The sequence below is a fragment of the Oncorhynchus mykiss genome, chromosome 25 (genome assembly GCF_057628025.1).
Source record: "Oncorhynchus mykiss isolate SJ-2025 chromosome 25, ASM5762802v1, whole genome shotgun sequence".
In the NCBI taxonomy this organism is placed as follows: Eukaryota; Metazoa; Chordata; class Actinopteri; order Salmoniformes; family Salmonidae; genus Oncorhynchus; species Oncorhynchus mykiss.
Genome location: NC_143046.1, coordinates 2,326,364 through 2,352,108, shown reverse-complemented (window position 1 = coordinate 2,352,108; position 25,745 = coordinate 2,326,364). Strand labels below are relative to the sequence as shown.

Below are 25,745 nucleotides of genomic sequence, written 5' to 3'. Positions count from 1 at the left end.
GAAGTTTCTAAAGCCATGACATTTTCTGGAATTTTCCAAGCTGTTGAAAGGAACAGTCAACTTAGTGTATGTAAACTTCTGACCCACTGGAATTGTGATACAGTGAATAATAAGTGAAATAATCTGTCTGTAAACAATTGTTGGAAAAAATGGCTTGTGTCATGCAGAAGGTAGATGTCCTAACCAACTTGCCAAAACTTTAGTTTGTTATCAAGAAATTTGTGGAGTGGTTGAGAAATGAGTTTTAATGACTCCAACCTAAGTGTATGTAAACTTCCGACTTCAACTGTATATATATATATATATATATATTGCTGAAAAGTATTCAGACCCCTTGACTTTTCCCACATTTTATTACATTACAGACTTTTTCTAAAAACTATAAGAATTACATAACAATAACGAGGTTATATACAGGGGGTACCTAGTAAATGTGCAGTGGTACAGGTTAGTCAAGGTAATTTGTACATGTAGGTAGGGGTACAGTGACTATGCATAGATGATAGATGATAAACAGCGAGTAGCAGCAGTGTAAAAACAAAGGTGGGGGGGGGGGGGGTAAATGTAAATAGTCTCTGTGTTCATTTGATCAATTGTTCAGCAGTCTTATAGCTTGGTTGTCGAAGCTGTTAAGGAGCCTCTTGGACCAAGACTTGTACCGCTTGCCGTGCGGTAGCAGATAGAACAGTCTATGACTTCGGTGACTGGAGTCTTTGACAATTTTTTGGGCCTTCCTCTGACACCGCCTGGTGTAGAGGTCCTGGATGGCAGGAAGCTTGTTCCCAGTAATGTACTGTAATGCACACTACCCCTGTAGTGCCTTATGGTCGGAGGCCGAGCAGTTGCCATACTAGCCAGTGGTTCATGCTCTCGATGGTGCAGCTATAGAACCTTTTGAGGATCTGCGGATCCACGGCAAATCTTTTCAGTCTCCTGAGGGGAAATAGGTTTTGTCGTGCCCTCTTCACAACTGTCTTGGTGTGCTTGGACCATGTTAGTTTGTTGGTGACGTGGACACCAAGGAAGTTGAAGCTCTCAACCTGCTCCACGACAGCCCCATCCATGAGAATGGGGGTGTTCTCGGTCCCCCCTTTTCCTGTAGTCCACAACCATCTCCTTTATCTTGATCACGTTGAGGGAGAGGTTGTTGTCCTGGCACCACAAGACCAGGTCTCCGACCTCCTCCCTATAGGCTGTTTCGTCATTGTTGGTGATCAGGCCTCCACTGTTGTGTTGTCGGCAAACTTGATGATGGTGTTGGAGTCGTGCCTGGCCATGCAGTCATGGGTGAACAGGGAGTACAGGAGGGGGCTGAGTACGCACCCCTGATGGGCCCCTGTGTGTTGAGGATCAGCGTGGCGGATGTGTTGTTACCTACTCTTACCACATGGGGGCGGCCCACAGTGCTCGCTTAACCTGGAAGCCAGAATAGCCAGACCCGGAAACAAAAATAGTTCAGACTCTCTGCAAACTCAATGCAATTTGATTGAGCTCAGTGTGGTTGGTTGCTAGTCCAGTGTAGGTTTTTAGGCTTTCCAAGCATCCCTCTCAACAGTGTGTCCTGGTTTTATAACATACTTTTTGTAGGCCTACCTGAGGGGACAGGACAGGCTCTGAGTGAGGAATACATAGACCTACCTGAGGGGACAGGACAGGCTCTGAGTGAGGAATACATAGACCTACCTGAGGGGACAGGACAGGCTCTGAGTGAGGAATATGTTGGCCTACCTGAGGGGACAGGACAGGCTCTGAGTGGGGAATACATAGACCTACCTGAGGGGACAGGACAGGCTCTGAGTGGGGAATACGTAGACCTACCTGAGGGGACAGGACAGGCTCTGAGTGGGGAATATGTTTGGCAGCGCAATTGACTAAAGTTTTGAGTCTAGCACAATAGAGTTTACTAAGCAATAGAGTTTAGAATTCAAGACAGACCAGAATGCAGCCTGCCTCTATGGGAGGCTCAGATGATCAGAGAAAACAGTGTCATTTCCATGTGGCATTTCCATTGTGGAACGTGTGAATTAATCAAAAATAAAACCAGAGCCAAGAGGTGGGACACAAAAAAAAATCGCCAGTAGATTGAGAGAATACGGTTCACACTAAGCCTATGGAAACGCTCAAAACGATTTGGCCAATCAGAAAGCCATAATTTCCTGACTCAACAACCAATAGGACAACAGATAGGATTTGGGCTAGATGCGCCATTTTAGTGCGTCTCAAACCATCCGGTAAAATGGCGCCTTTGCTTTGTGTCAACTATTCAATATTCTAACATTTTTCTAAAATACAAATGACTGAGAATTATCTGTTTTACATCTCCGGGACGACGTGCCAAGAACTACACGTGTGTCAGTCATTCAAGAAATGACAAAAGAGTACAGTAGGTATTATCTTTTCCTCAAAGCAGTGCCTAACGTTAGCATCTTTGCATTGATGCTCTGGGCTCGTTAGGGATGTACCGGTGTTACGCATCGGAACCGGCTCGGTTTCCCACGGTACCAACTACACTATGAAAACGGCTACTGCTGTTATAACGGATGATTTATAACCTAGCTAGCTAACTCAACCACTATTACTAAGTTAGTATTGTTTTGTTGAAAAGGTAAAAGGTTGTAAAACAAAACATGTCAGCGGGTTTTGGTCGATTTCCACCTGTGTTTTGGCCCGGAATGTATGAGCTAGCTACCTAGCATGCTAACTAATGTGGGATCTGACATATCTGGCGAGGGGGGATAAACTGATGCATTTCGTTGCATGTCTCTGAATGCTCTGGACCATTGAAACGGTATTGCAGGGTTGTCCGGGAATCTGATGTCTGAAATGTGGACATACTGCAGAGATGTTGGATTTATATATATACAGTTTGATCACACTTTTCTATTGTGTTATTGACTATGTTTATTCCATGTGTAACTGTGTGTCTCACTGCTTTGCTTTATCTTGACCAGGTCCCAGTTCTCAACTGGCCAACCTGGTTAAATAAAGGTGAAATCAGATAATAAATGTTTGTTTACCTCGACTAACCTGCACCCCCCACATGGATTCGATACCGGTACACCTTGTATATCGCCTGGTTCTTGTTGTTTCACTTTTTTTCGGTGGTTTATTTAGTAGATATTTTCTTAACTTTTATTTTCTTAAAAGTCAGCATTTCTCGGTAAGGGTCTAAACTGTTGTAATTCGGCCCGTGAGATAAATAAAAGGTGGTTTTGATAAGAGTCAGGTTGACTTAGTGCACCGACACTCCGGTTAGTTAGTTCGCATTTGATGGGAAGATGTCCGGTTTTTGTAGTATGTTGTTCTTCCGGTTTGCCTGATTTCTGTACTCTGTTCATGTCAGAAACATTAATTGTAGCAGACAAGGTCCATGTTAGTTAGTTCATTCGCACCAGACAGGAACCCGATGCTCAACAGAAACGCACGATGGAGATGAAAAACGTCAATAAATAATGCTGGAGTTAAACCTTTAGGTCGCTCACACACGGGCCTTTTCTCTTTACAACGAGCTGTTGTAACTGCATTTTTAACTCAAATAGCTACTGTTCATCAGTCACTTTATTCTTATGTTTTGGGATCCTGAGTGGTGCAGCGGTCTAACATGCGCTTCCGCATGAGACATCGTCCGCCCAAGACACCGTCCGCCCGAGACATCATCCCCATGAGACAGCGTCCCTCGAGACATCGTCCGCCCGAGACATTCGCATGTTGAGGTTTTCCATCCACACAAGTTGAAATATCAAAATTAACTCTGAATCAACTATATTAATTTGGGGACGGGTCGAAAAGCATTAAACATTTATGGAAATGTAGCTAGCTAGCTAATTTGTCCTGGGATATAAACATTGGGTTATTATTTTACCTGAAATGCACAAGGTCCTCTACTCCGACAAATGAATCCTCACATAAAAGGGTAAACCAAGTTAATTTCTAGTCATCTCTCCTCCATCAGGCTTCTTCTTCTTTGGACTTTATATGGCGGTTGGCAATCAACTTGAAGGTGCTTTACCACCACCAATTGGACTGTGGACCTCAGTTCATCTTTCAATGCTCCTAAAAACCAATGAGGAGATGGAGAGGCGGGATTTGCAGCACGTCATGCATCACAAATGGAACCAAGTTCTATTTCAAATCAAATCAAATACACATGGTTAGCAGATGTTAATGCGAGTGTAGCGAGATGCTTGTGCCCAACTACGCAGACACTCAAATGACGCGCACGAGTAGTGTGGGTGAAATGATTGAATAACATGTATGTGTAAATATATTTTGCACTACTCGCGTCGCATGGTCAGCATAAGGCACTGCATCGCAGCGCTAGAGGCGTCACTACAGACCCATGTTCGATCCCAGGCTGTATCACAACCGGCTGTGATCACTAGGGTACCTGCCGCCTTGAATATAGCCATGTTATTACCTCGTACTCCTGCACATTGACTCAGTACTGGTACCCTGTGTATATAGCCAGGTTACTCATTGACTCAGTACTAGTACTCTGTGTGTATATAGTCAGGTTACTCATTGACTCAGTACTAGTACTCTGTGTATATAGTCAGGTTAGTCATTGACTCAGTACTGGTACTCTGTGTATATAGTCAGGTTAGTCATTGACTCAGTACTGGTACTCTGTGTATATAGTCAGGTTACTCATTGACTCAGTACTGGTACTCTGTGTATATAGTCAGGTTACTCATTGACTCAGTACTGGTACTCTGTGTATATAGTCAGGTTACTCATTGACTCAGTACTGGTACTCTGTGTATATAGTCAGGTTACTCATTGACTCAGTACTGGTACTCTGTGTATATAGTCAGGTTACTCATTGACTCAGTACTGGTACTCTGTGTATATAGTCAGGTTACTCATTGACTCAGTACTGGTACTCTGTGTATATAGTCAGGTTACTCATTGACTCAGTACTGGTACTCTGTGTATATAGTCAGGTTAGTCATTGACTCAGTACTGGTACTCTGTGTATATAGTCAGGTTACTCATTGACTCAGGACTGGTACTCTGTGTATATAGTCAGGTTACTCATTGACTCAGTACTGGTACTCTGTGTATATAGTCAGGTTAGTCATTGACTCAGTACTGGTACTCTGTGTATATAGTCAGGTTACTCATTGACTCAGGACTGGTACTCTGTGTATATAGTCAGGTTACTCATTGACTCAGTACTGGTACTCTGTGTATATAGTCAGGTTACTCATTGACTCAGTACTGGTACTCTGTGTATATAGTCAGGTTACTCATTGACTCAGTACTGGTACTCTGTGTATATAGTCAGGTTACTCATTGACTCAGTACTGGTACTCTGTGTATATAGTCAGGTTACTCATTGACTCAGTACTGGTACTCTGTGTATATAGTCAGGTTAGTCATTGACTCAGTACTGGTACTCTGTGTATATAGTCAGGTTACTCATTGACTCAGTACTGGTACTCTGTGTATATAGTCAGGTTACTCATTGACTCAGTACTGGTACTCTGTGTATATAGTCAGGTTACTCATTGACTCAGTACTGGTACTCTGTGTATATAGTCAGGTTACTCATTGAATCAGTACTGGTACTCTGTGTATATAGTCAGGTTACTCATTGACTCAGGACTGGTACTCTGTGTATATAGTCAGGTTACTCATTGACTCAGTACTGGTACTCTGTGTATATAGTCAGGTTAGTCATTGACTCAGTACTGGTACTCTGTGTATATAGTCAGGTTACTCATTGACTCAGGACTGGTACTCTGTGTATATAGTCAGGTTACTCATTGACTCAGTACTGGTACTCTGTGTATATAGTCAGGTTACTCATTGACTCAGTACTGGTACTCTGTGTATATAGTCAGGTTACTCATTGACTCAGTACTGGTACTCTGTGTATATAGTCAGGTTACTCATTGACTCAGTACTGGTACTCTGTGTATATAGTCAGGTTACTCATTGACTCAGTACTGGTACTCTGTGTATATAGTCAGGTTAGTCATTGACTCAGTACTGGTACTCTGTGTATATAGTCAGGTTACTCATTGACTCAGTACTGGTACTCTGTGTATATAGTCAGGTTACTCATTGACTCAGTACTGGTACTCTGTGTATATAGTCAGGTTACTCATTGACTCAGTACTGGTACTCTGTGTATATAGTCAGGTTACTCATTGAATCAGTACTGGTACTCTGTGTATATAGTCAGGTTACTCATTGAATCAGTACTGGTACTCTGTGTATATAGTCAGGTTACTCATTGAATCAGTACTGGTACTCTGTGTATATAGTCAGGTTACTCATTGACTCAGTACTGGTACTCTGTGTATATAGTCAGGTTACTCATTGACTCAGTACTGGTACTCTGTGTATATAGTCAGGGTACTCATTGACTCAGTACTGGTACTCTGTGTATATAGTCAGGTTACTCATTGACTCAGTACTGGTACTCTGTGTATATAGTCAGGTTACTCATTGACTCAGTACTGGTACTCTGTGTATATAGTCAGGTTAGTCATTGACTCAGTACTGGTACTCTGTGTATATAGTCAGGTTAGTCATTGACTCAGTACTGGTACTCTGTGTATATAGTCAGGTTACTCATTGACTCAGTACTAGTACTCTGTGTATATAGTCAGGTTAGTCATTGACTCAGTACTGGTACTCTGTGTATATAGTCAGGTTAGTCATTGACTCAGTACTGGTACTCTGTGTATATAGTCAGGTTACTCATTGACTCAGTACTAGTACTCTGTGTATATAGTCAGGTTACTCATTGACTCAGTACTAGTACTCTGTGTATATAGTCAGGTTAGTCAATGACTCAGTACTGGTACTCTGTGTATATAGTCAGGTTACTCATTGACTCAGTACTAGTACTCTGTGTATATAGTCAGGTTAGTCATTGACTCAGTACTGGTACTCTGTGTATATAGTCAGGTTAGTCATTGACTCAGTACTGGTACTCTGTGTATATAGTCAGGTTACTCATTGACTCAGTACTAGTACTCTGTGTATATAGTCAGGTTACTCATTGACTCAGTACTAGTACTCTGTGTATATAGTCAGGTTAGTCATTGACTCAGTACTGGTACTCTGTGTATATAGTCAGGTTACTCATTGACTCAGTACTGGTACTCTGTATATATAGTCAGGTTAGTCATTGACTCAGTACTGGTACTCTGTGTATATAGTCAGGTTACTCATTGACTCAGGACTGGTACTCTGTGTATATAGTCAGGTTACTCATTGACTCAGTACTGGTACTCTGTGTATATAGTCAGGTTACTCATTGACTCAGTACTGGTACTCTGTGTATATAGTCAGGTTACTCATTGACTCAGTACTGGTACTCTGTGTATATAGTCAGGTTACTCATTGACTCAGTACTGGTACTCTGTGTATATAGTCAGGTTACTCATTGACTCAGTACTGGTACTCTGTGTATATAGTCAGGTTAGTCATTGACTCAGTACTGGTACTCTGTGTATATAGTCAGGTTACTCATTGACTCAGTACTGGTACTCTGTGTATATAGTCAGGTTACTCATTGACTCAGTACTGGTACTCTGTGTATATAGTCAGGTTACTCATTGACTCAGTACTGGTACTCTGTGTATATAGTCAGGTTACTCATTGAATCAGTACTGGTACTCTGTGTATATAGTCAGGTTACTCATTGAATCAGTACTGGTACTCTGTGTATATAGTCAGGTTACTCATTGACTCAGTACTGGTACTCTGTGTATATAGTCAGGTTACTCATTGACTCAGTACTGGTACTCTGTGTATATAGTCAGGGTACTCATTGACTCAGTACTGGTACTCTGTGTATATAGTCAGGTTACTCATTGACTCAGTACTGGTACTCTGTGTATATAGTCAGGTTACTCATTGACTCAGTACTGGTACTCTGTGTATATAGTCAGGTTAGTCATTGACTCAGTACTGGTACTCTGTGTATATAGTCAGGTTAGTCATTGACTCAGTACTGGTACTCTGTGTATATAGTCAGGTTACTCATTGACTCAGTACTAGTACTCTGTGTATATAGTCAGGTTAGTCATTGACTCAGTACTGGTACTCTGTGTATATAGTCAGGTTAGTCATTGACTCAGTACTGGTACTCTGTGTATATAGTCAGGTTACTCATTGACTCAGTACTAGTACTCTGTGTATATAGTCAGGTTACTCATTGACTCAGTACTAGTACTCTGTGTATATAGTCAGGTTAGTCAATGACTCAGTACTGGTACTCTGTGTATATAGTCAGGTTACTCATTGACTCAGTACTAGTACTCTGTGTATATAGTCAGGTTAGTCATTGACTCAGTACTGGTACTCTGTGTATATAGTCAGGTTAGTCATTGACTCAGTACTGGTACTCTGTGTATATAGTCAGGTTACTCATTGACTCAGTACTAGTACTCTGTGTATATAGTCAGGTTACTCATTGACTCAGTACTAGTACTCTGTGTATATAGTCAGGTTAGTCATTGACTCAGTACTGGTACTCTGTGTATATAGTCAGGTTACTCATTGACTCAGTACTGGTACTCTGTGTATATAGTCAGGTTACTCATTGACTCAGTACTGGTACTCTGTGTATATAGTCAGGGTACTCATTGACTCAGTACTGGTACTCTGTGTATATAGTCAGGTTACTCATTGACTCAGTACTAGTACTCTGTGTATATAGTCAGGTTACTCATTGACTCAGTACTGGTACTCTGTGTATATAGTCAGGTTACTCATTGACTCAGTACTAGTACTCTGTGTATATAGTCAGGTTAGTCATTGACTCAGTACTGGTACTCTGTGTATATAGTCAGGTTACTCATTGACTCAGTACTGGTACTCTGTGTATATAGTCAGGTTACTCATTGACTCAGTACTGGTACTCTGTGTATATAGTCAGGTTACTCATTGACTCAGTACTGGTACCCTGTGTATATAGTCAGGTTAGTCATTGACTCAGTACTGGTACTCTGTGTATATAGTCAGGTTACTCATTGACTCAGTACTGGTACTCTGTGTATATAGTCAGGTTACTCATTGACTCAGTACTAGTACTCTGTGTATATAGTCAGGTTAGTCATTGACTCAGTACTGGTACTCTGTGTATATAGTCAGGTTACTCATTGACTCAGTACTGGTACTCTGTGTATATAGTCAGGTTACTCATTGACTCAGTACTGGTACTCTGTGTATATAGTCAGGTTAGTCATTGACTCAGTACTGGTACTCTGTGTATATAGTCAGGTTACTCATTGACTCAGTACTGGTACTCTGTGTATATAGTCAGGTTACTCATTGACTCAGTACTGGTACTCTGTGTATATAGTCAGGTTAGTCATTGACTCAGTACTGGTACCCTGTGTATATAGTCAGGTTACTCATTGACTCAGTACTGGTACTCTGTGTATATAGTCAGGTTACTCATTGACTCAGTACTGGTACTCTGTGTATATAGTCAGGTTACTCATTGACTCAGTACTGGTACTCTGTGTATATAGTCAGGTTACTCATTGACTCAGTACTGGTACTCTGTGTATATAGTCAGGTTACTCATTGACTCAGTACTGGTACTCTGTGTATATAGTCAGGTTACTCATTGACTCAGTACTGGTACTCTGTGTATATAGTCAGGTTAGTCATTGACTCAGTACTGGTACTCTGTGTATATAGTCAGGTTACTCAATGTGTATTTATTATTACTTTTATTATGTTTTTTTCCCTTTTCTATTATTTCTCTGTTTTCTTTCTCTTCATTGTTGGGAAGGGCCGTCAGTCAGCATTTCACTGTTAGTCTAAATCAAGTCAAATTGATTTGTCACATACACATGGTTAGCAGATGTTAATGCGAGTGTAGCAAAATGCTTCTACACCTGTTGTTGATGAAGCATTTCACTGTTAGTCTACACCTGTTGTTTATGAAGCATTTCACTGTTAGTCTACACCTGTTGTTGATGAAGCATTTCACTGGTAGTCTACACCTGTTGTTGATGAAGCATTTCACTGGTAGTCTACAGCTGTTGTTGATGAAGCATTTCACTGTTAGTCTACACCTGTTGTTGATGAAGCATTTCACTGTTAGTCTACACCTGTTGTTGATGAAGCATTTCACTGGTAGTCTACACCTGTTGTTGATGAAGCATTTCACTGTTAGTCTACAGCTGTTGTTGATGAAGCATTTCACTGGTAGTCTACACCTGTTGTTGATGAAGCATTTCACTGGTAGTCTACACCTGTTGTTGATGAAGCATTTCACTGGTAGTCTACAGCTGTTGTTGATGAAGCATTTCACTGGTAGTCTACACCTGTTGTTCACGAAAGCATGTGACAAATAACATCTGATTTGAACTATCTAGTTACTGCCCATGGTTGCTAATTTCACATGTTCACACTATAGAAACAATGACGGAAGCCCAGTTTTTGTTGAAACAGTAGGCCTAGCTAATCTGGCTTATTTAGGTCCCGTGTCCAAATTTAATAGAGCCAAAGTTCCACTCAAACTCCCATAAGTGCTACTGGGCTGCTCCATTAGTGCTGCTGGGCTGCTCCGTTAGTGCTGCTGGGCTGCTCCGTTAGTGCTGCTGGGCTGCTCCGTTAGTGCTGCTGGGCTGCTCCGTTAGTGCTGCTGGGCTGCTCCGTTAGTGCTGCTGGGCTGCTCCATTGGTGCTGCTGGGCTGCTCCATTAGTGCTACTCCATTAGTGCTGCTGGGCTGCTCCGTTAGTGCTGCTCCATTAGTGCTGCTGGGCTGCTCCATTGGTGCTGCTGGGCTGCTCCATTAGTGCTACTCCATTAGTGCTGCTGGGCTGCTCCATTAGTGCTGCTCCATTAGTGCTGCTCCGTTAGTGCTGCTGGGCTGCTCCATTAGTGCTGCTCCATTAGTGCTTCTGGGCTGCTCCATTAGTGCTGCTGGGCTGCTCCATTAGTGCTGCTGGGCTGCTCCATTAGTGCTGCTGGGCTGCTCCATTAGTGCTGCTGGGCTGCTCCATTAGTGCTGCTCCATTGGTGCTGCTGGGCTGCTCCATTAGTGCTACTGGGCTGCTCCATTAGTGCTGCTGGGCTGCTCCATTAGTGCTGCTGGGCTGCTCCATTAGTGCTGCTCCATTGGTGCTGCTGGGCTGCTTGTTGAGTACTGTACTGAATACAGTTAACAGTAGTTATAATTTAGATTCTAGCCTTGCTGTTAGTGAACTTAGTTTTTAACAGCCAACGTTATATCTAGTGTTGCATCTGAATTCGCACCCTTTTCCCTAAATAGTGCACTACATTTGACCAGGGCCTATAGGGAACAGGGTGTCATTTGGGACAAAGCCCTAGATCTTGATTAAGATCAGTTTTGCTTTTACTTACAAAAAGGAAAGAGCCTCCAACCTGGTAATTTAGTCCGCTCTTCATCTCCCCCGTCCTTTTAAATTGTCTAATGTCCGACCTAATTGTGGCATTTCTTGTTGTTGGCAGGTTAAATGAGTATAACCTCAGCTGAATCTACAGACCAAATGATGGAGCAGGAAGTAGGTCAACTTCCGATTACAGACCAGATGATGGAGGAGGAGGAGGAGGAGGAGGTAGGTCAACATCAGATTGTCTATTTACCTGCTTACTTTTTCAGATGTATCCACCTGTGAACTTCATGAATGTCTTACCAGAGCTGGTTGAACGTAGTGCACTAGATAGGGTGCAATATGGGACACAGCTGGACTGTAGCTTCTGTAGCAGATAACAGGACGATCACTCAGGGTCTATTCTGAGGTTTGTCATTAGACTCATGTTGACTCTTGTTTACTCCTCAGCCTGGGAGCTCAGCAGAGACTGAGAGACCCTCCTCTTCTCACACCAAGAGGAAGCCTGCTGTTACAGCCAAGCACACCGGAGGGAATGAGTCTGACACCTCGGACGAGAGTGGACAGGAAGATGGCGCCTCTGACAACCCCTCAGATGGTAAGGTCTACCACGACCTGGGGCCAGCACGTGTTTTAATACCTCTTCATATCATTGTGGAGCCAGAAGGTGCATTTCTACACTTTGTGGATAATATTGTTGCTGTTGGTTTATTCTGAGTTGATGTTCAAGGTAGATAATACTGTTGTTGTTGGTTTATTCTGAGTTGATGTTCAAGGTGGATAATACTGTTGTTGTTGGTTTATTCTGAGTTGATGTTCAAGGTAGATAATATTGTTGCTGTTGGTTTATTCTGAGTTGATGTTCAAGGTGGATGATACTGTTGTTGTTGGTTTATTCTGAGTTGATGTTCAAGGTGGATAATACTGTTGTTGTTGGTTTATTCTGAGTTGATGTTCAAGGTAGATAATACTGTTGTTGTTGGTTTATTCTGAGTTGATGTTCAAGGTAGATAATATTGTTGTTGCTGGTTTATTCTGAGTTGATGTTCAAGATGGATGATACTGTTGTTGGTCTATTCTGAGTTGATGTTCAAGGTTTATGTGGTGGTGAAAGACTTGTTGAGAGTTATGAGCCCTGGTCTAAAGTAGTGCACTATATAGGGAATAGGGCTCTGGTCTAAAGTAGTGCACTATATAGGGAATAGGGTGCCATTTGGGATGCACAGTAAGTGCTTGTCCTCTACTTCAGGCATGTTGGTGGTACGTCCTGACAACAAGGAGAGCAGAGGAGCCATGAAGCTGGACCTCTCAAGGAAAAAGACAGGTTTGTTTTTTATTTATTTATTTTACCTTTATTTAACCAGGTAGGCAAGTTGAGAACAAGTTCTCATTTACAATTGCGACCTGGCCAAGATAAAGCAAAGCAGCCCGACACAAACAACAACACAGAGTTACACATGGAGTAAAACAAACATACAGTCAATAATACAGTATAAACAAGTCTATATACAATGTGAGCAAATGAGGTGAGAAGGGAGGTAAAGGCAAAAAAGGCCTTGGTGGCAAGGTAAATACAATATAGCAAGTAAAACACTGGAATGGTAGTTTTGCAATGGAAGAATGTGCAAAGTAGAAATAAAAATAATGGGGTGCAAAGGAGCAAAATAAATAAATAAATTAAATACAGTTGGGAAAGAGGTAGTTGATAGGGCTAAATTATAGGTGGGCTATGTACAGGTGCAGTAATCTGTGAGCTGCTCTGACAGTTGGTGCTTAAAGCTAGTGAGGGAGATAAGTGTTTCCAGTTTCAGAGATTTTTGTAGTTCGTTGCAGTCATTGGCAGCAGAGAACTGGAAAGAGAGGCGGCCAAAGAAAGAATTGGTTTTGGGGGTGACTAGAGAGATATACCTGCTGGAGCGTGTGCTACAGGTGGGAGATGCTATGGTGACCAGCGAGCTGAGATAAGGGGGGACTTTACCTAGCAGGGTCTTGTAGATGACATGGAGCCAGTGGGTTTGGCGACGAGTATGAAGCGAGGGCCAGCCAACGAGAGCGTACAGGTCGCAATGGTGGGTAGTATATGGGGCTTTGGTGACAAAACGGATTGCACTGTGATAGACTGCATCCAATTTGTTGAGTAGGGTATTGGAGGCTATTTTGTAAATTACATCGCCAAAGTCGAGGATTGGTAGGATGGTCAGTTTTACAAGGGTATGTTTGGCAGCATGAGTGAAGGATGCTTTGTTGCGAAATAGGAAGCCAATTCTAGATTTAACTTTGGATTGGAGATGTTTGATATGGGTCTGGAAGGAGAGTTTACAGTCTAACCAGACACCTAAGTATTTGTAGTTGTCCACGTATTCTAAGTCAGAGCCGTCCAGAGTAGTGATGTTGGACAGGCGGGTAGGTGCAGGTAGCGATCGGTTGAAGAGCATGCATTTAGTTTTACTTGTATTTAAGAGCAATTGGAGGCCACGGAAGGAGAGTTGTATGGCATTGAAGCTTGCCTGGAGGGTTGTTAACACAGTGTCCAAAGAAGGGCCGGAAGTATACAGAATGGTGTCGTCTGCGTAGAGGTGGATCAGAGACTCACCAGCAGCAAGAGCGACCTCATTGATGTATACAGAGAAGAGAGTCGGACCAAGAATTGAACCCTGTGGCACCCCCATAGAGACTGCCAGAGGTCCGGACAACAGACCCTCCGATTTGACACACTGAACTCTATCAGAGAAGTAGTTGGTGAACCAGGCGAGGCAATCATTTGAGAAACCAAGGCTGTTGAGTCTGCTGATGAGGATGTGGTGATTGACAGAGTCGAAAGCCTTGGCCAGATCAATGAATACGGCTGCACAGTAATGTTTCTTATCGATGGCGGTTATGATTTCGTTTAGGACCTTGAGCGTGGCTGAGGTGCACCCATGACCAGCTCTGAAACCAGATTGCATAGCAGAGAAGGTATGGTGAGATTCAAAATGGTCGGTAATCTGTTTGTTGACTTGGCTTTCGAAGACCTTAGAAAGGCATGGTAGGATAGATATAGGTCTGTAGCAGTTTGGGTCAAGAGTGTCCCCCCCTTTGAAGAGGGGGATGACCGCAGCTGCTTTCCAATCTTTGGGAATCTCAGACGACACGAAAGAGAGGTTGAACAGGCTAGTAATAGGGGTGGCAACAATTTCGGCAGATAATTTTAGAAAGAAAGGGTCCAGATTGTCTAGCCCGGCTGATTTGTAGGGGTCCAGATTTTGCAGCTCTTTCAGAACATCAGCTGAATGGATTTGGGAGAAGGAGAAATGGGGAAGGCTTGGGCGAGTTGCTGTTGGGGGTGCAGTGCTGTTGACAGGGGTAGGAGTAGCCAGGTGGAAAGCATGGCCAGCAGTAGAAAAATGCTTATTGAAATTTTCAATTATGGTGGATTTATCAGTGGTGACAGTGTTTCCTATCTTCAGTGCAGTGGGCAGCTGGGAGGAGGGGTTCTTATTCTCCATGGACTTTACAGTGTCCCAGAACTTTTTTGAGTTAGTGTTGCAAGAAGCAAATTTCTGCTTGAAAAAGCTAGCCTTGGCTTTTCTAACTGCCTGTGTATAATGGTTTCTAGCTTCCCTGAACAGCTGCATATCACGGGGACTGTTCGATGCTAATGCAGAACGCCATAGGATGTTTTTGTGTTGGTTAAGGGCAGTCAGGTCTGGGGAGAACCAAGGGCTATATCTGTTCCTGGTTCTAAATTTCTTGAATGGGGCATGTTTATTTAAGATGGTTAGGAAGGCATTTTAAAAAAATATCCAGGCATCCTCTACTGACGGGATGAGGTCAATATCCTTCCAGGATACCCCGGCCAGGTCGATTAGAAAGGCCTGCTCGCTGAAGTGTTTCAGGGAGCGTTTTACAGTGATGAGTGGAGGTCGTTTGACCGCTGACCCATTACGGATGCAGGCAATGAGGCAGTGATCGCTGAGATCTTGGTTGAAGACAGCAGAGGTGTATTTAGAGGGGAAGTTGGTTAGGATGATATCTATGAGGGTGCCCATGTTTAAGGCTTTGGGGAGGTACCTGGTAGGTTCATTGATAATTTGTGTGAGATTGAGGGCATCAAGTTTAGATTGTAGGATGGCTGGGGTGTTAAGCATGTTCCAGTTTAGGTCGCCTAGCAGCACGAGCTCTGAAGATAGATGGGGGGTAATCAGTTCACATATGGTGTCCAGAGCACAGCTGGGGGCAGAGGGTGGTCTATAGCAGGCGGCAACGGTGAGAGACTTGTTTTTAGAGAGGTGGATTTTTAAAAGTAGAAGTTCAAATTGTTTGGGTACAGACCTGGATAGTAGGACAGAACTCTGCAGGCTATCTTTGCAGTAGATTGCAACACCGCCCCCTTTGGCAGTTCTATCTTGTCTGAAAATGTTGTAGTTTGGAATTAAAATGTCTGAATTTTTGGTGGTCTTCCTAAGCCAGGATTCAGACACAGCTAGAACATCCGGGTTGGCAGAGTGTGCTAAAGCAGTGAATAGAACAAACTTAGGGAGGAGGCTTCTAATGTTAACATGCATGAAACCAAGGCTATTACGGTTACAGAAGTCGTCAAAAGAGAGCGCCTGGGGAATAGGAGTGGAGCTAGGCACTGCAGGGCCTGGATTCACCTCTACATCGCCAGAGGAACATAGGAGGAGTAGAATAAGGGTGCGACTAAAAGCAATAAGAATTGGTCGTCTAGAACGTCTGGAACAGAGAGTAAAGGGAGGTTTCTGGGGGAGATAAAATAGCATCAAGGTATAATGTACAGACAAAGGTAAGGTAGGATGTGAATACAGTGGAGGTAAACCTAGGTATTGAGTGATGAAGAGAGAGATATTGTCTCTAGAAACATCATTGAAACCAGGAGATGTCATTGCATGTGTGGGTGGTGGAACTAATAGGTTGGATAAGGTATAGTGAGCAGGACTAGAGGCTCTACAGTGAAATAAGCCAATAAACACTAACCAGAACAGCAATGGACAAGACATATTGACATTAAGGAGAGGCATGCTTAGTCGAGTGATCAAAAGGGTCCAGTGAGTGGAGAGGTTGGTTGAGGGTCACGGCGATTTAGACAGCTAGCCAAGCCAACCGGTAGCAAGCTAGCATAGGATGGAGTCTGTTGTTAGCCACCTCTTGCGTTCGGTCAGTAGATTAGTGGGGTTCCGTGTGGTAGAGGGGATTAATCCAAATCACACAACAACAACAAAAATAAGAACAATAGATATAGTTATAGAGGCCCGAGAAGAAAACATAATAATAATAAAAATAAATAAATTGTCCGATTGTCTATTCAGATAGCAGCCGGTAAGACAGCTAACGGTTAGCGGGCCGCAGATGGGCGTTCAGGTAACGTTGCGACAGAGGAGCCAGCCGGATCTCCTTCAGGTAGATAACGTCGGCAGTCCAGTTGTGAAGGCCCGGTGGGGCTCCGCGTAGGCAGTGAAACGGGTCCGGATAGGTGACTGCAGCCCAGGAGTGAATGATGGAACTCAGGAGTGATTGACGGAGCTGGCTAGCACCCGAACAATCGATGTTTGCTCCGGAATCGACGAAAGCCGACTGTCACACGGATAGCAGCTAGCTAGCTGTGAGATCCGGGTATGAATGTCCAGAGAGCAGTTGAAATCCAGGGACATGGAGAGAAAAATTGGTCCGGTATGTTCCGTTCCGAGCCGCGCTGCGCCGTACAAAACTGGCGATAGATTTTCAAGCTAAAGGATAGCTGATGACCACAAACCGTGGTTAGCTGAATACTAACGATTTGCCAGTAAAGAAGCTAACTAGCTTCTGATTAGCTTCTGGATTAGCTTCTGGGCTAGCTCCTGGCTAGTTTCTGGCTAGCTTCTTGGAGTTTCTGGCTAGCTTCTTGGAGGATTACAGATCTGAGGTAAATAATAATTTTTTATAAATATAAATTGGTGAGGCTGGTTGCAGGAGAGTGTTTAGAAGATGAGTTGATGGAAAATAAAAATAAAATGTATGTGAAAAAAGTTGTAAATATATATATATATACAGGACACGACAAGACGAGGACAAAAGACGTCTGAACTGCTATGCGATCTTGGAGAAGGGATCTTGTCTCTCACACACAGGCCATGTCTAAAATCTGACTTTGTCCTTAAATGGAATTTTTAAAGCATACTCAATTTATACATTTCACATAAAACGTGTTTAGCATTTGGGATGCAATTACAGGTACTCAGATACGGCCACCACACACCACACAGACACAGGGGGGGACCCCCTCCAGGGGGGACCCCTCAGTCAAAAACACAGGTTGGTCTCCTCACTGTGTATATCTCACTACTAGTCATATAAACACCTACAAACTGTTTGAATATATATAGAGAGCCATAGGGCTCTGGTCTAAAGTAGTGCACTATATAGGGAATAGGGCTCTGGTCTAAAGTAGTGCACTATATAGGGAATAGGGCTCTGGTCTAAAATAGTGTACTATATAGGGAATAGGGCTCTGGTCTAAAGTAGTGCACTATATAGGGAATAGGGCTCTGGTCTAAAGTAGTGCACTATATAGGGAATAGGGCTCTGGTCTAAAGTAGTACACTATATAGGGAATAGGGCTCTGGTCTAAAGTAGTGCACTATATAGGGAATAGGGCTCTGGTCTAAAGTAGTGCACTATATAGGGAATAGGGCTCTGGTCTAAAGTAGTGCACTATATAGGGAGCCATAGGGTCCTGGTCTAAAGTAGTACACTATATAGGGAGCCATAGGGTCCTGGTCTAAAGTAGTGCACTATATAGGGAATAGGGCTCAGGTCTAAAGTAGTGCACTATATAGGGAGCCATAGGGTCCTGGTCTAAAGTAGTGCACTATATAGGGAATAGGGTTCCATAGGGTCCTGGTCTAAAGTAGTGCACTATATAGGGAATAGGGTTCCATAGGGTCCTGGTCTAAAGTAGTGCACTATATAGGGAATAGTCAGATAAACGGTTTGAATCCTCCCATCGTTAAATAAAAGGTTTTGACCAGGAATGTGTCTTCCTACAGCCTAATATCCAGACCCGCTGCCAGTTTAATGAAATCATTCAGTTTGGGATTGATATTGGATGTAAACTAAACATGTTTGTCTCTCGGTCTTCCTCTGTTTATATCCAGATACCACTTTGCAGGAGAGGATAGACTGCACCGCCTGTGGACAGCAGGTCAACCACTTCCAGCGCCACTCAGTGTTTGAGCACCCGATGCTCCATGTGCTCCTCTGCAAGGTAGATACACCTGCAACACCCTCTCTGTCTATCTTCCATCTGTCTATTTGTCTCCTATCGGGCTCTACATCTTTCCATCCATCTGTCTGTCTCTCTATCAAATTCTGTCTCTCTGTCTGCCTGTCTGTCTCTCTCTCTGTCTGCCTGTCTCTCTCTGTCTGCCTGTCTGTCTCTCTCTCTGTCTGCCTGTCTCTCTCTCTGTCTGCCTGTCTCTCTCTCTGTCTGCCTGTCTCTCTCTCTGTCTGCCTGTCTCTCTCTGTCTGCCTGTCTGTCTCTCTCTGTCTGCCTGTCTCTCTCTCTCTGTCTGCCTGTCTGTCTCTCTCTCTGTCTGCCTGTCTCTCTCTCTCTGTCTGCCTGTCTGTCTCTCTCTCTGCCTGTCTGTCTCTCTCTCTGTCTGCCTGTCTCTCTCTGTCTGCCTGCCTGTCTCTCTCTGTCTGCCTGTCTGTCTCTCTCTCTGTCTGTCTGTCTCTCTCTGTCTGCCTGTCTCTCTCTCTCTGTCTGCCTGTCTCTCTCTGTCTGCCTGTCTGTCTCTCTCTGTCTGCCTGTCTCTCTCTCTCTGTCTGCCTGTCTGTCTCTCTCGCTGTCTGCCTGTCTCTCTCTGTCTGCCTGTCTGTCTCTCTCTGTCTGCCTGTCTCTCTCTCTCTGTCTGCCTGTCTGTCTCTCTCGCTGTCTGCCTGTCTCTCTCTGTCTGCCTGTCTCTCTCTCTCTGTCTGCCTGTCTCTCTCTGTCTGCCTGTCTCTCTCTCTCTGTCTGCCTGTCTCTCTCTGTCTGCCTGTCTGTCTCTCTCTGTCTGCCTGTCTCTCTCTCTCTGTCTGCCTGTCTTTCTCTCTCTGCCTGTCTCTCTCTGTCTGCCTGTCTGTCTCTCTCTCTGTCTGCCTGTCTGTCTCTCTCTCTCTGCCTGTCTTTCTCTCTCTGCCTGTCTCTCTCTCTCTGTCTGCCTGTCTCTCTCTCTCTGCCTGTCTCTCTCTCTGTCTGAGCTCCACCATGCTCCTTTAGGGTTGGGCCATATATATATATGATTCATTTGAATTTATGTTTTTGCGAGATATTCCAAATGCCAATATTGCAAGAATCGTTTTTTTTTTCCTCCATTTTTTTTGTTTGTGTCCGCATGTTCTCATGTCTTTTTGCTCTCGTCTCCTTCCCGTTTACACCAGAGATCTGAATATAATGATGAGATGCTAATGTCCCCTTAACAATGGGAGTCGTCCCAAAGGCGACAAGCCTAGGACCAAAATACGCCCATAGAAACACATTGGGATGATTTTGAACAGATTTGGGCGAGAGTGAAACCTCTCACTTCGTTTCCTCCTCTGTTTACACACACACACCAAGCCCCTCCCCCTGCCACACACACTAAGCCCCTCCCCCTGCCACACACACACCAAGCCCCTCCCCCTGCCACACACACCAAGCCCCTCCCCCTGCCACACACACCAAGCCCCTCCCCCTGCCACACACACCGAGCCCCTGCCACTCACACCGAGCCCCTGCCACTCACACCGAGCCCCTCCCCCTGCCACTCACACCGAGCCCCTGCCCCTCACACCGAGCCCCTGCCCCTCACACCGAGCCCCTGCCACTCACACCGAGCCCCTGCCACTCACACCAAGCCCCTCCCCCTGCCACACACACCGAGCCCCTGCCACTCACACCGAGCCCCTGCCACTCACACCGAGCCCCTCCCCCTGCCACTCACACCGAGCCCCTGCCACTCACACCGAGCCCCTGCCCCTCACACCGAGCCCCTGCCCCTCACACCGAGCCCCTCGCACCTAGCCCCTCCCCCTCACACCAAGCCCCCGCCCCTCACAAAAACAAATATGAGAGATCACTTCTTCATCTGACCAGCGGTTTCAACTTGGTATTTGCATTTGAGGTTTGTTGGAACAGAATGGGTCATATGGAGACCGAAACACACTGAGAGATTATTTTACTGTAATAGAGAAATCTACCTTTCTAATCCTGTTTATGTCTCAACTCCTTAAATTGCGTGCAGTTCTCTACTAAAACAAGATTATCAATCAACATTGATTCTGTAAATGGTCAGTTTGTCGCCCGCAGCATTGGGGTTCCACCTACCACTAGCAGCATATTAGCCAAAGACTGCGTATACGAGCTGTCTAGTCTGTGTTTTAGAAAAGAGACAATTATATAATACATTTAAAGTGGACAGGCTAGCATGCTGTTCCAACAGTTGGAGACGGACAGGAGGTCGTGTTTCTAATTCAACTGTTTTGCCTTTTTCGCTGTATTCCAGAGTTTATCAAATTATACCTTGATCCAAGTTGGCTGAACTTGAAGTCTAAATATTAGCTGGTTTATGAGACCGGTGTTCATTTACGATATTAGTAAATGTGCATCATGCATGGTTCTGGTTAAATTTAATCAAAATATAATTTTTAAAGAAGACCTGAAAGCCAGATCAGTGATTATTGCAAAAAAAAGCAGGTACAACTATTTTGATAAAATAATTAAATTAGTGGTTCATAAAACGTGTTATAACGGTAGACGGTAGACAGTAGACGGTAGCGTCCCACCTGGCCAACATCCAGTGAAATTGCAGAGTGCAAAATTAAAAAAATATTAAATTTAAATATTTAACTTTCTTGAAAATATGTCTTCTACATCAAAATAAAGCTTAACTTCTTGTTAATCCAGCCGCTGTGTCAGATTTCAAAAAGGCTTTACGGCGAAAGCATACCATGCGATTATCTGAGGACAGCACCCAGCAGACAAATCATTATATACAGTTACCAGCCAAGTAGACTAATCACAAAAGCCAGAAATAGCAATAAAATTAATCACTTACCTTTGATCTTCGTATGGTTGCACTCACAAGACTCCCAGTTACACAATAAATTTTTGTTTTGTTCGATAAAGTCCCTCTTTATATCCAAAAACCTCCATTTTGTTGGCGCGTTTTGTTCAGTAATCCAATGGCCCAAAGGCAGTCACAGGAAAAATCCAAGAAGTATCAGTAAAGTTCGAAGAAACATGTCAAACGATGTTTAATTTAAGGTTGTTTTTAATAATCAATAATATTTCAATCGGACAAAAGCTTCATCAATATAAAAGAAAAACAAGAAAGGCTCTCGGTCGGGCAAACAGGTCTTTCCACTATCCACTTACTCAGAGTGGTCTTACTCCCTCAGTTTTCAGAATACAAGCTTGAAACAATTTCTATAGACTGTTGGCCTCTAGTGGAAGCTATAGGAAGTGCAATTTGAGTCCTGGATACTGTGATGGCATTCAATAGAAAACTATAAACATAAAAAAAACATATCAGGTTTTATATCAGTTCTGTTATACTCACAGACATTATTTTAACAGTTTTGGAAACTAGAGTTTTCTATTTTTCAAATCTAACAATTATATGCATATACTAGCTTCTGGGCCTGAGTAACAGGCAGTTTACTTTGGGCCCGCTATTCATCCGGAGGTGAAAATAGTGCCCCCTACCCTAGTGAGGTTAAGGTTGTAAAAGTCTTATATTTAGCCAAGATATAATTTACCAAGACCTGCATTCATTACATTGTAGTTTGAAATGCAGTGTATTTGATCTTTAATTGTCAGACCACCATTAATCTAAATACATTTGGGTTATTTTATGACACCTAGAACATTGTTTGCCTCCATCAGCTAGCTAGCTTTTTTTATGTCCAGCACCGTAGGTGCGCGAGACAACTTTACCAGCATCATAACCGTATCGATGAATCGCTGTGACACATGAGTGATAATCAATGTGTAGTAACTACATATATTTTTTATGGTTAAATTATTAGATAACGCCTAGATTCATATTCAGGTCCTGATTGGTCAACAAGCTTATTTAACACGTCAATTAGTGTATATTTTGTGTGTGTGTGTAACCTTTATTTAACTAGGCAAGTCAGTTAAAGAACAAATGATTATTTACAAAGACGACCTACACCGGCCAAACCTGGATGACGCTGGGCCGATTGTGCGCCGCCCTATGGGACTCCCAATCACAGCCGGATGTGATACAGCCTGGATTCAAACCAGGGACTGTAGTGACGCCTCTTGCACTGAGATGCAGTGCCTTAGACCGCTGCAACTATTTAACTGTACTAAAATGCTTCAAAGGCTGCTAAAATGTTAAATATCGGTTATCGGTATTGTTTTATTTTGGCAAGGACAATATCGGTATCAGCCAACAACGTAATATCTGTGCATCACTGTTGTTTCCTCTCCCTTTAGTCGTGTTATAAGTATTACACCAGCGATGACATCAATAAAGACGAGGACGGCATGGACGAACAGTGCAGGTAGGTCCCCTCACAAAACACAGAAACATGGACAAACAGTGCAGGTAGGTCCCCTCACAGAACACAGAAACATGGACAAACAGTGCAGGTAGGTCCCCTCACAGAACACAGAAACATGGACGAACAGTGCAGGTAGGTCCCCTCACAAAACACAGAAACATGGACAAACAGTGCAGGTAGGTGCCCTCACAAAACACAGAAACATGGACGAACAGTGCAGGTAGGTCCCCTCACAGAACACAGAAACATGGACGAACAGTGCAGGTAGGTCCCCTCACAAAACACAGAAACATGGACAAACAGTGCAGGTAGGTCCCCTCACAGAACACAGAAACATGGACGAACAGTGCAGGTAAGTCGCCTCACAGAACACAGAAACATGGACGAACAGTGCAGGTAGGTCCCCTCACAGAACACAGAAACATGGACGAACAGTGCAGGTAGGTCCCCTCACAGAACACAGAAACATGGAAGAACAGTGCAGGTAGGTCGCCTCACAGAACACAGAAACATGGACGAACAGTGCAGGTAGGTCCCCTCACAGAACACAGAAACATGGAAGAACAGTGCAGGTAGGTCGCCTCACAGAACACAGAAACATGGACAAACAGTGCAGGTAGGTGCCCTCACAGAACACAGAAACATGGACAAACAGTGCAGGTAGGTCCCCTCACAGAACACAGAAACATGGACGAACAGTGCAGGTAGGTCCCCTCACAAAACACAGAAACATGGACAAACAGTGCAGGTAGGTGCCCTCACAAAACACAGAAACATGGACGAACAGTGCAGGTAGGTCCCCTCACAGAACACAGAAACATGGACGAACAGTGCAGGTAGGTCCCCTCACAAAACACAGAAACATGGACAAACAGTGCAGGTAGGTCCCCTCACAGAACACAGAAACATGGACGAACAGTGCAGGTAAGTCGCCTCACAGAACACAGAAACATGGACGAACAGTGCAGGTAGGTCCCCTCACAGAACACAGAAACATGGACAAACAGTGCAGGTAGGTCCCCTCACAGAACACAGAAACATGGATGAACAGTGCAGGTAGGTCCCCTCACAGAACACAGAAACATGGACAAACAGTGCAGGTAGGTCCCCTCACAGAACACAGAAACATGGACGAACAGTGCAGGTAGGTCCCCTCACAGAACACAGAAACATGGACAAACAGTGCAGGTAGGTCCCCTCACAGAACACAGAAACATGGACAAACAGTGCAGGTAGGTCCCCTCACAGAACACAGAAACATGGACGAACAGTGCAGGTAGGTCCCCTCACAGAACACAGAAACATGGACGAACAGTGCAGGTAGGTCCCCTCAAACGGTCGCCATTGTTCTAGCTGCCTTAAGGTCCCTGTTCTACTGCTTGAGTGTTGCCACCTCTTGTACAATATTGGCTCTCGATTATGAGTACCTACTTTCGAAGAGTCCCGGCACCTATTTTAGTCCACGCCAGGGGCTACGTCCCAACTGCCACCCTATTTCCTATATAGTGCACTATTTTTGTCATTTTTTAGAATGATTCATTACTTCCCAACAACAGCTGCAAATCCCAATTAAGATACGTCACGTTTTGAAGTTGACTTTCCTCGCTATCTTAACTACGCCCCAAGGTGGTGTGCTGAAGGTGGCAACCTGATCTGCTGTGACTACTGCCACAACGCCTTCTGTAAGAAGTGCATCCTGCGTAACCTGGGGCGCAAGGAGCTGTCCATGATCACCGACGAGGACAGTAAATGGTCCTGCTACATCTGCAGCCCTCAGCCTCTCTCAGACATCGCCGCCAACTGCTCCAACATCTTGACCAAGCTGGAGAGCTTCTGGCGCACGGGACGCAAGAAAGAGAGGAAGGAGGTGAAAGGGCACAGTAAGGGTAAAGGTCACCACCACCATGGTAAAGCTGTGGTGAACGGTAAGGAACATTCAGACGGGGCAGGGACCCTCACCTTCTCCTATAAGACCCTGAAGGTCCCCAAGGAGCTGGTGAAGAGGACCAAGAAGCTGATTGAGACGACCACAGGGCTCAACAGCACGTTCATCCATTTCATCCAGCAGGCTGAGGAGGAGCAGGGAGCAGGAGGAGGTGGCAGCGGGACCAGACACCTCAAGGCCTTCAGGTATCCTAACACATGTTAATATTATGACTGCTACAAAGTACAGTGCCTTGCGAAAGTATTCGGCCCCCTTGAACTTTGCGACCTTTTGCCACATTTCAGGCTTCAAACATAAAGATATAAAACTGTATTTTTTTGTGAAGAATCAACAACAAGTGGGACACAATCATGAAGTGGAACGACATTTATTGGATATTTCAAACTTTTTTAACAAATCAAAAACTGAAAAATTGGGCGTGCAAAATTATTCAGCCCCCTTAAGTTAATACTTTGTAGCGCCACCTTTTGCTGCGATTACAGCTGTAAGTCGCTTGGGGTATGTCTCTATCAGTTTTGCACATCGAGAGACTGAAATGTTTTCCCATTCCTCCTTGCAAAACAGCTCGAGCTCAGTGAGGTTGGATGGAGAGCATTTGTGAACAGCAGTTTTCAGTTCTTTCCACAGATTCTCAATTGGATTCAGGTCTGGACTTTGACTTGGCCATTCTAACACCTGGATATGTTTATTTTTGAACCATTCCATTGTAGATTTTGCTTTATGTTTTGGATCATTGTCTTGTTGTAAGACAAATCTCCGTCCCAGTCTCAGGTCTTTTGCAGACTCCATCAGGTTTTCTTCCAGAATGGTCCTGTATTTGGCTCCACCCATCTTCCCATCAATTTTAACCATCTTCCCTGTCCCTGCTGAAGAAAAGCAGGCCCAAACCATGATGCTGCCACCACCATGTTTGACAGTGGGGATGGTGTGTTCAGGG

The 25,745-nt window shown here is 44.1% G+C and overlaps 1 protein-coding gene across 10 annotated transcripts in view; it reads left to right on the top strand.

Annotated features, from left to right (window-relative positions):
- The first annotated feature begins 2,190 nt into the window (after positions 1-2,190).
- Positions 2,191-25,745, top strand: part of LOC110516980 (chromatin remodeler ATRX) — a 122,750-nt gene continuing 99,195 nt past the window's right edge. For 4 of the 10 annotated variants that reach the window (XM_090221165.1, XM_090221164.1, XM_090221172.1 and 1 more), the window contains exons 1-7: positions 2,191-2,383; positions 11,453-11,559; positions 11,785-11,932; positions 12,584-12,658; positions 18,465-18,574; positions 22,796-22,863; positions 24,490-24,993. In XM_090221165.1, the coding sequence (XP_090077291.1) occupies positions 11,458-11,559; positions 11,785-11,932; positions 12,584-12,658; positions 18,465-18,574; positions 22,796-22,863; positions 24,490-24,993 (1,007 nt within the window). In that variant the 5' untranslated portion in view covers positions 2,191-2,383; positions 11,453-11,457. Of the gene's footprint in view, positions 2,388-11,452; positions 11,560-11,784; positions 11,933-12,583; positions 12,659-18,464; positions 18,575-22,795; positions 22,864-24,151; positions 24,184-24,489; positions 24,994-25,745 lie in introns of those variants that run through there. The other 6 variants (XM_090221167.1, XM_090221166.1, XM_090221168.1 and 3 more) reach the window with 5 other exon arrangements.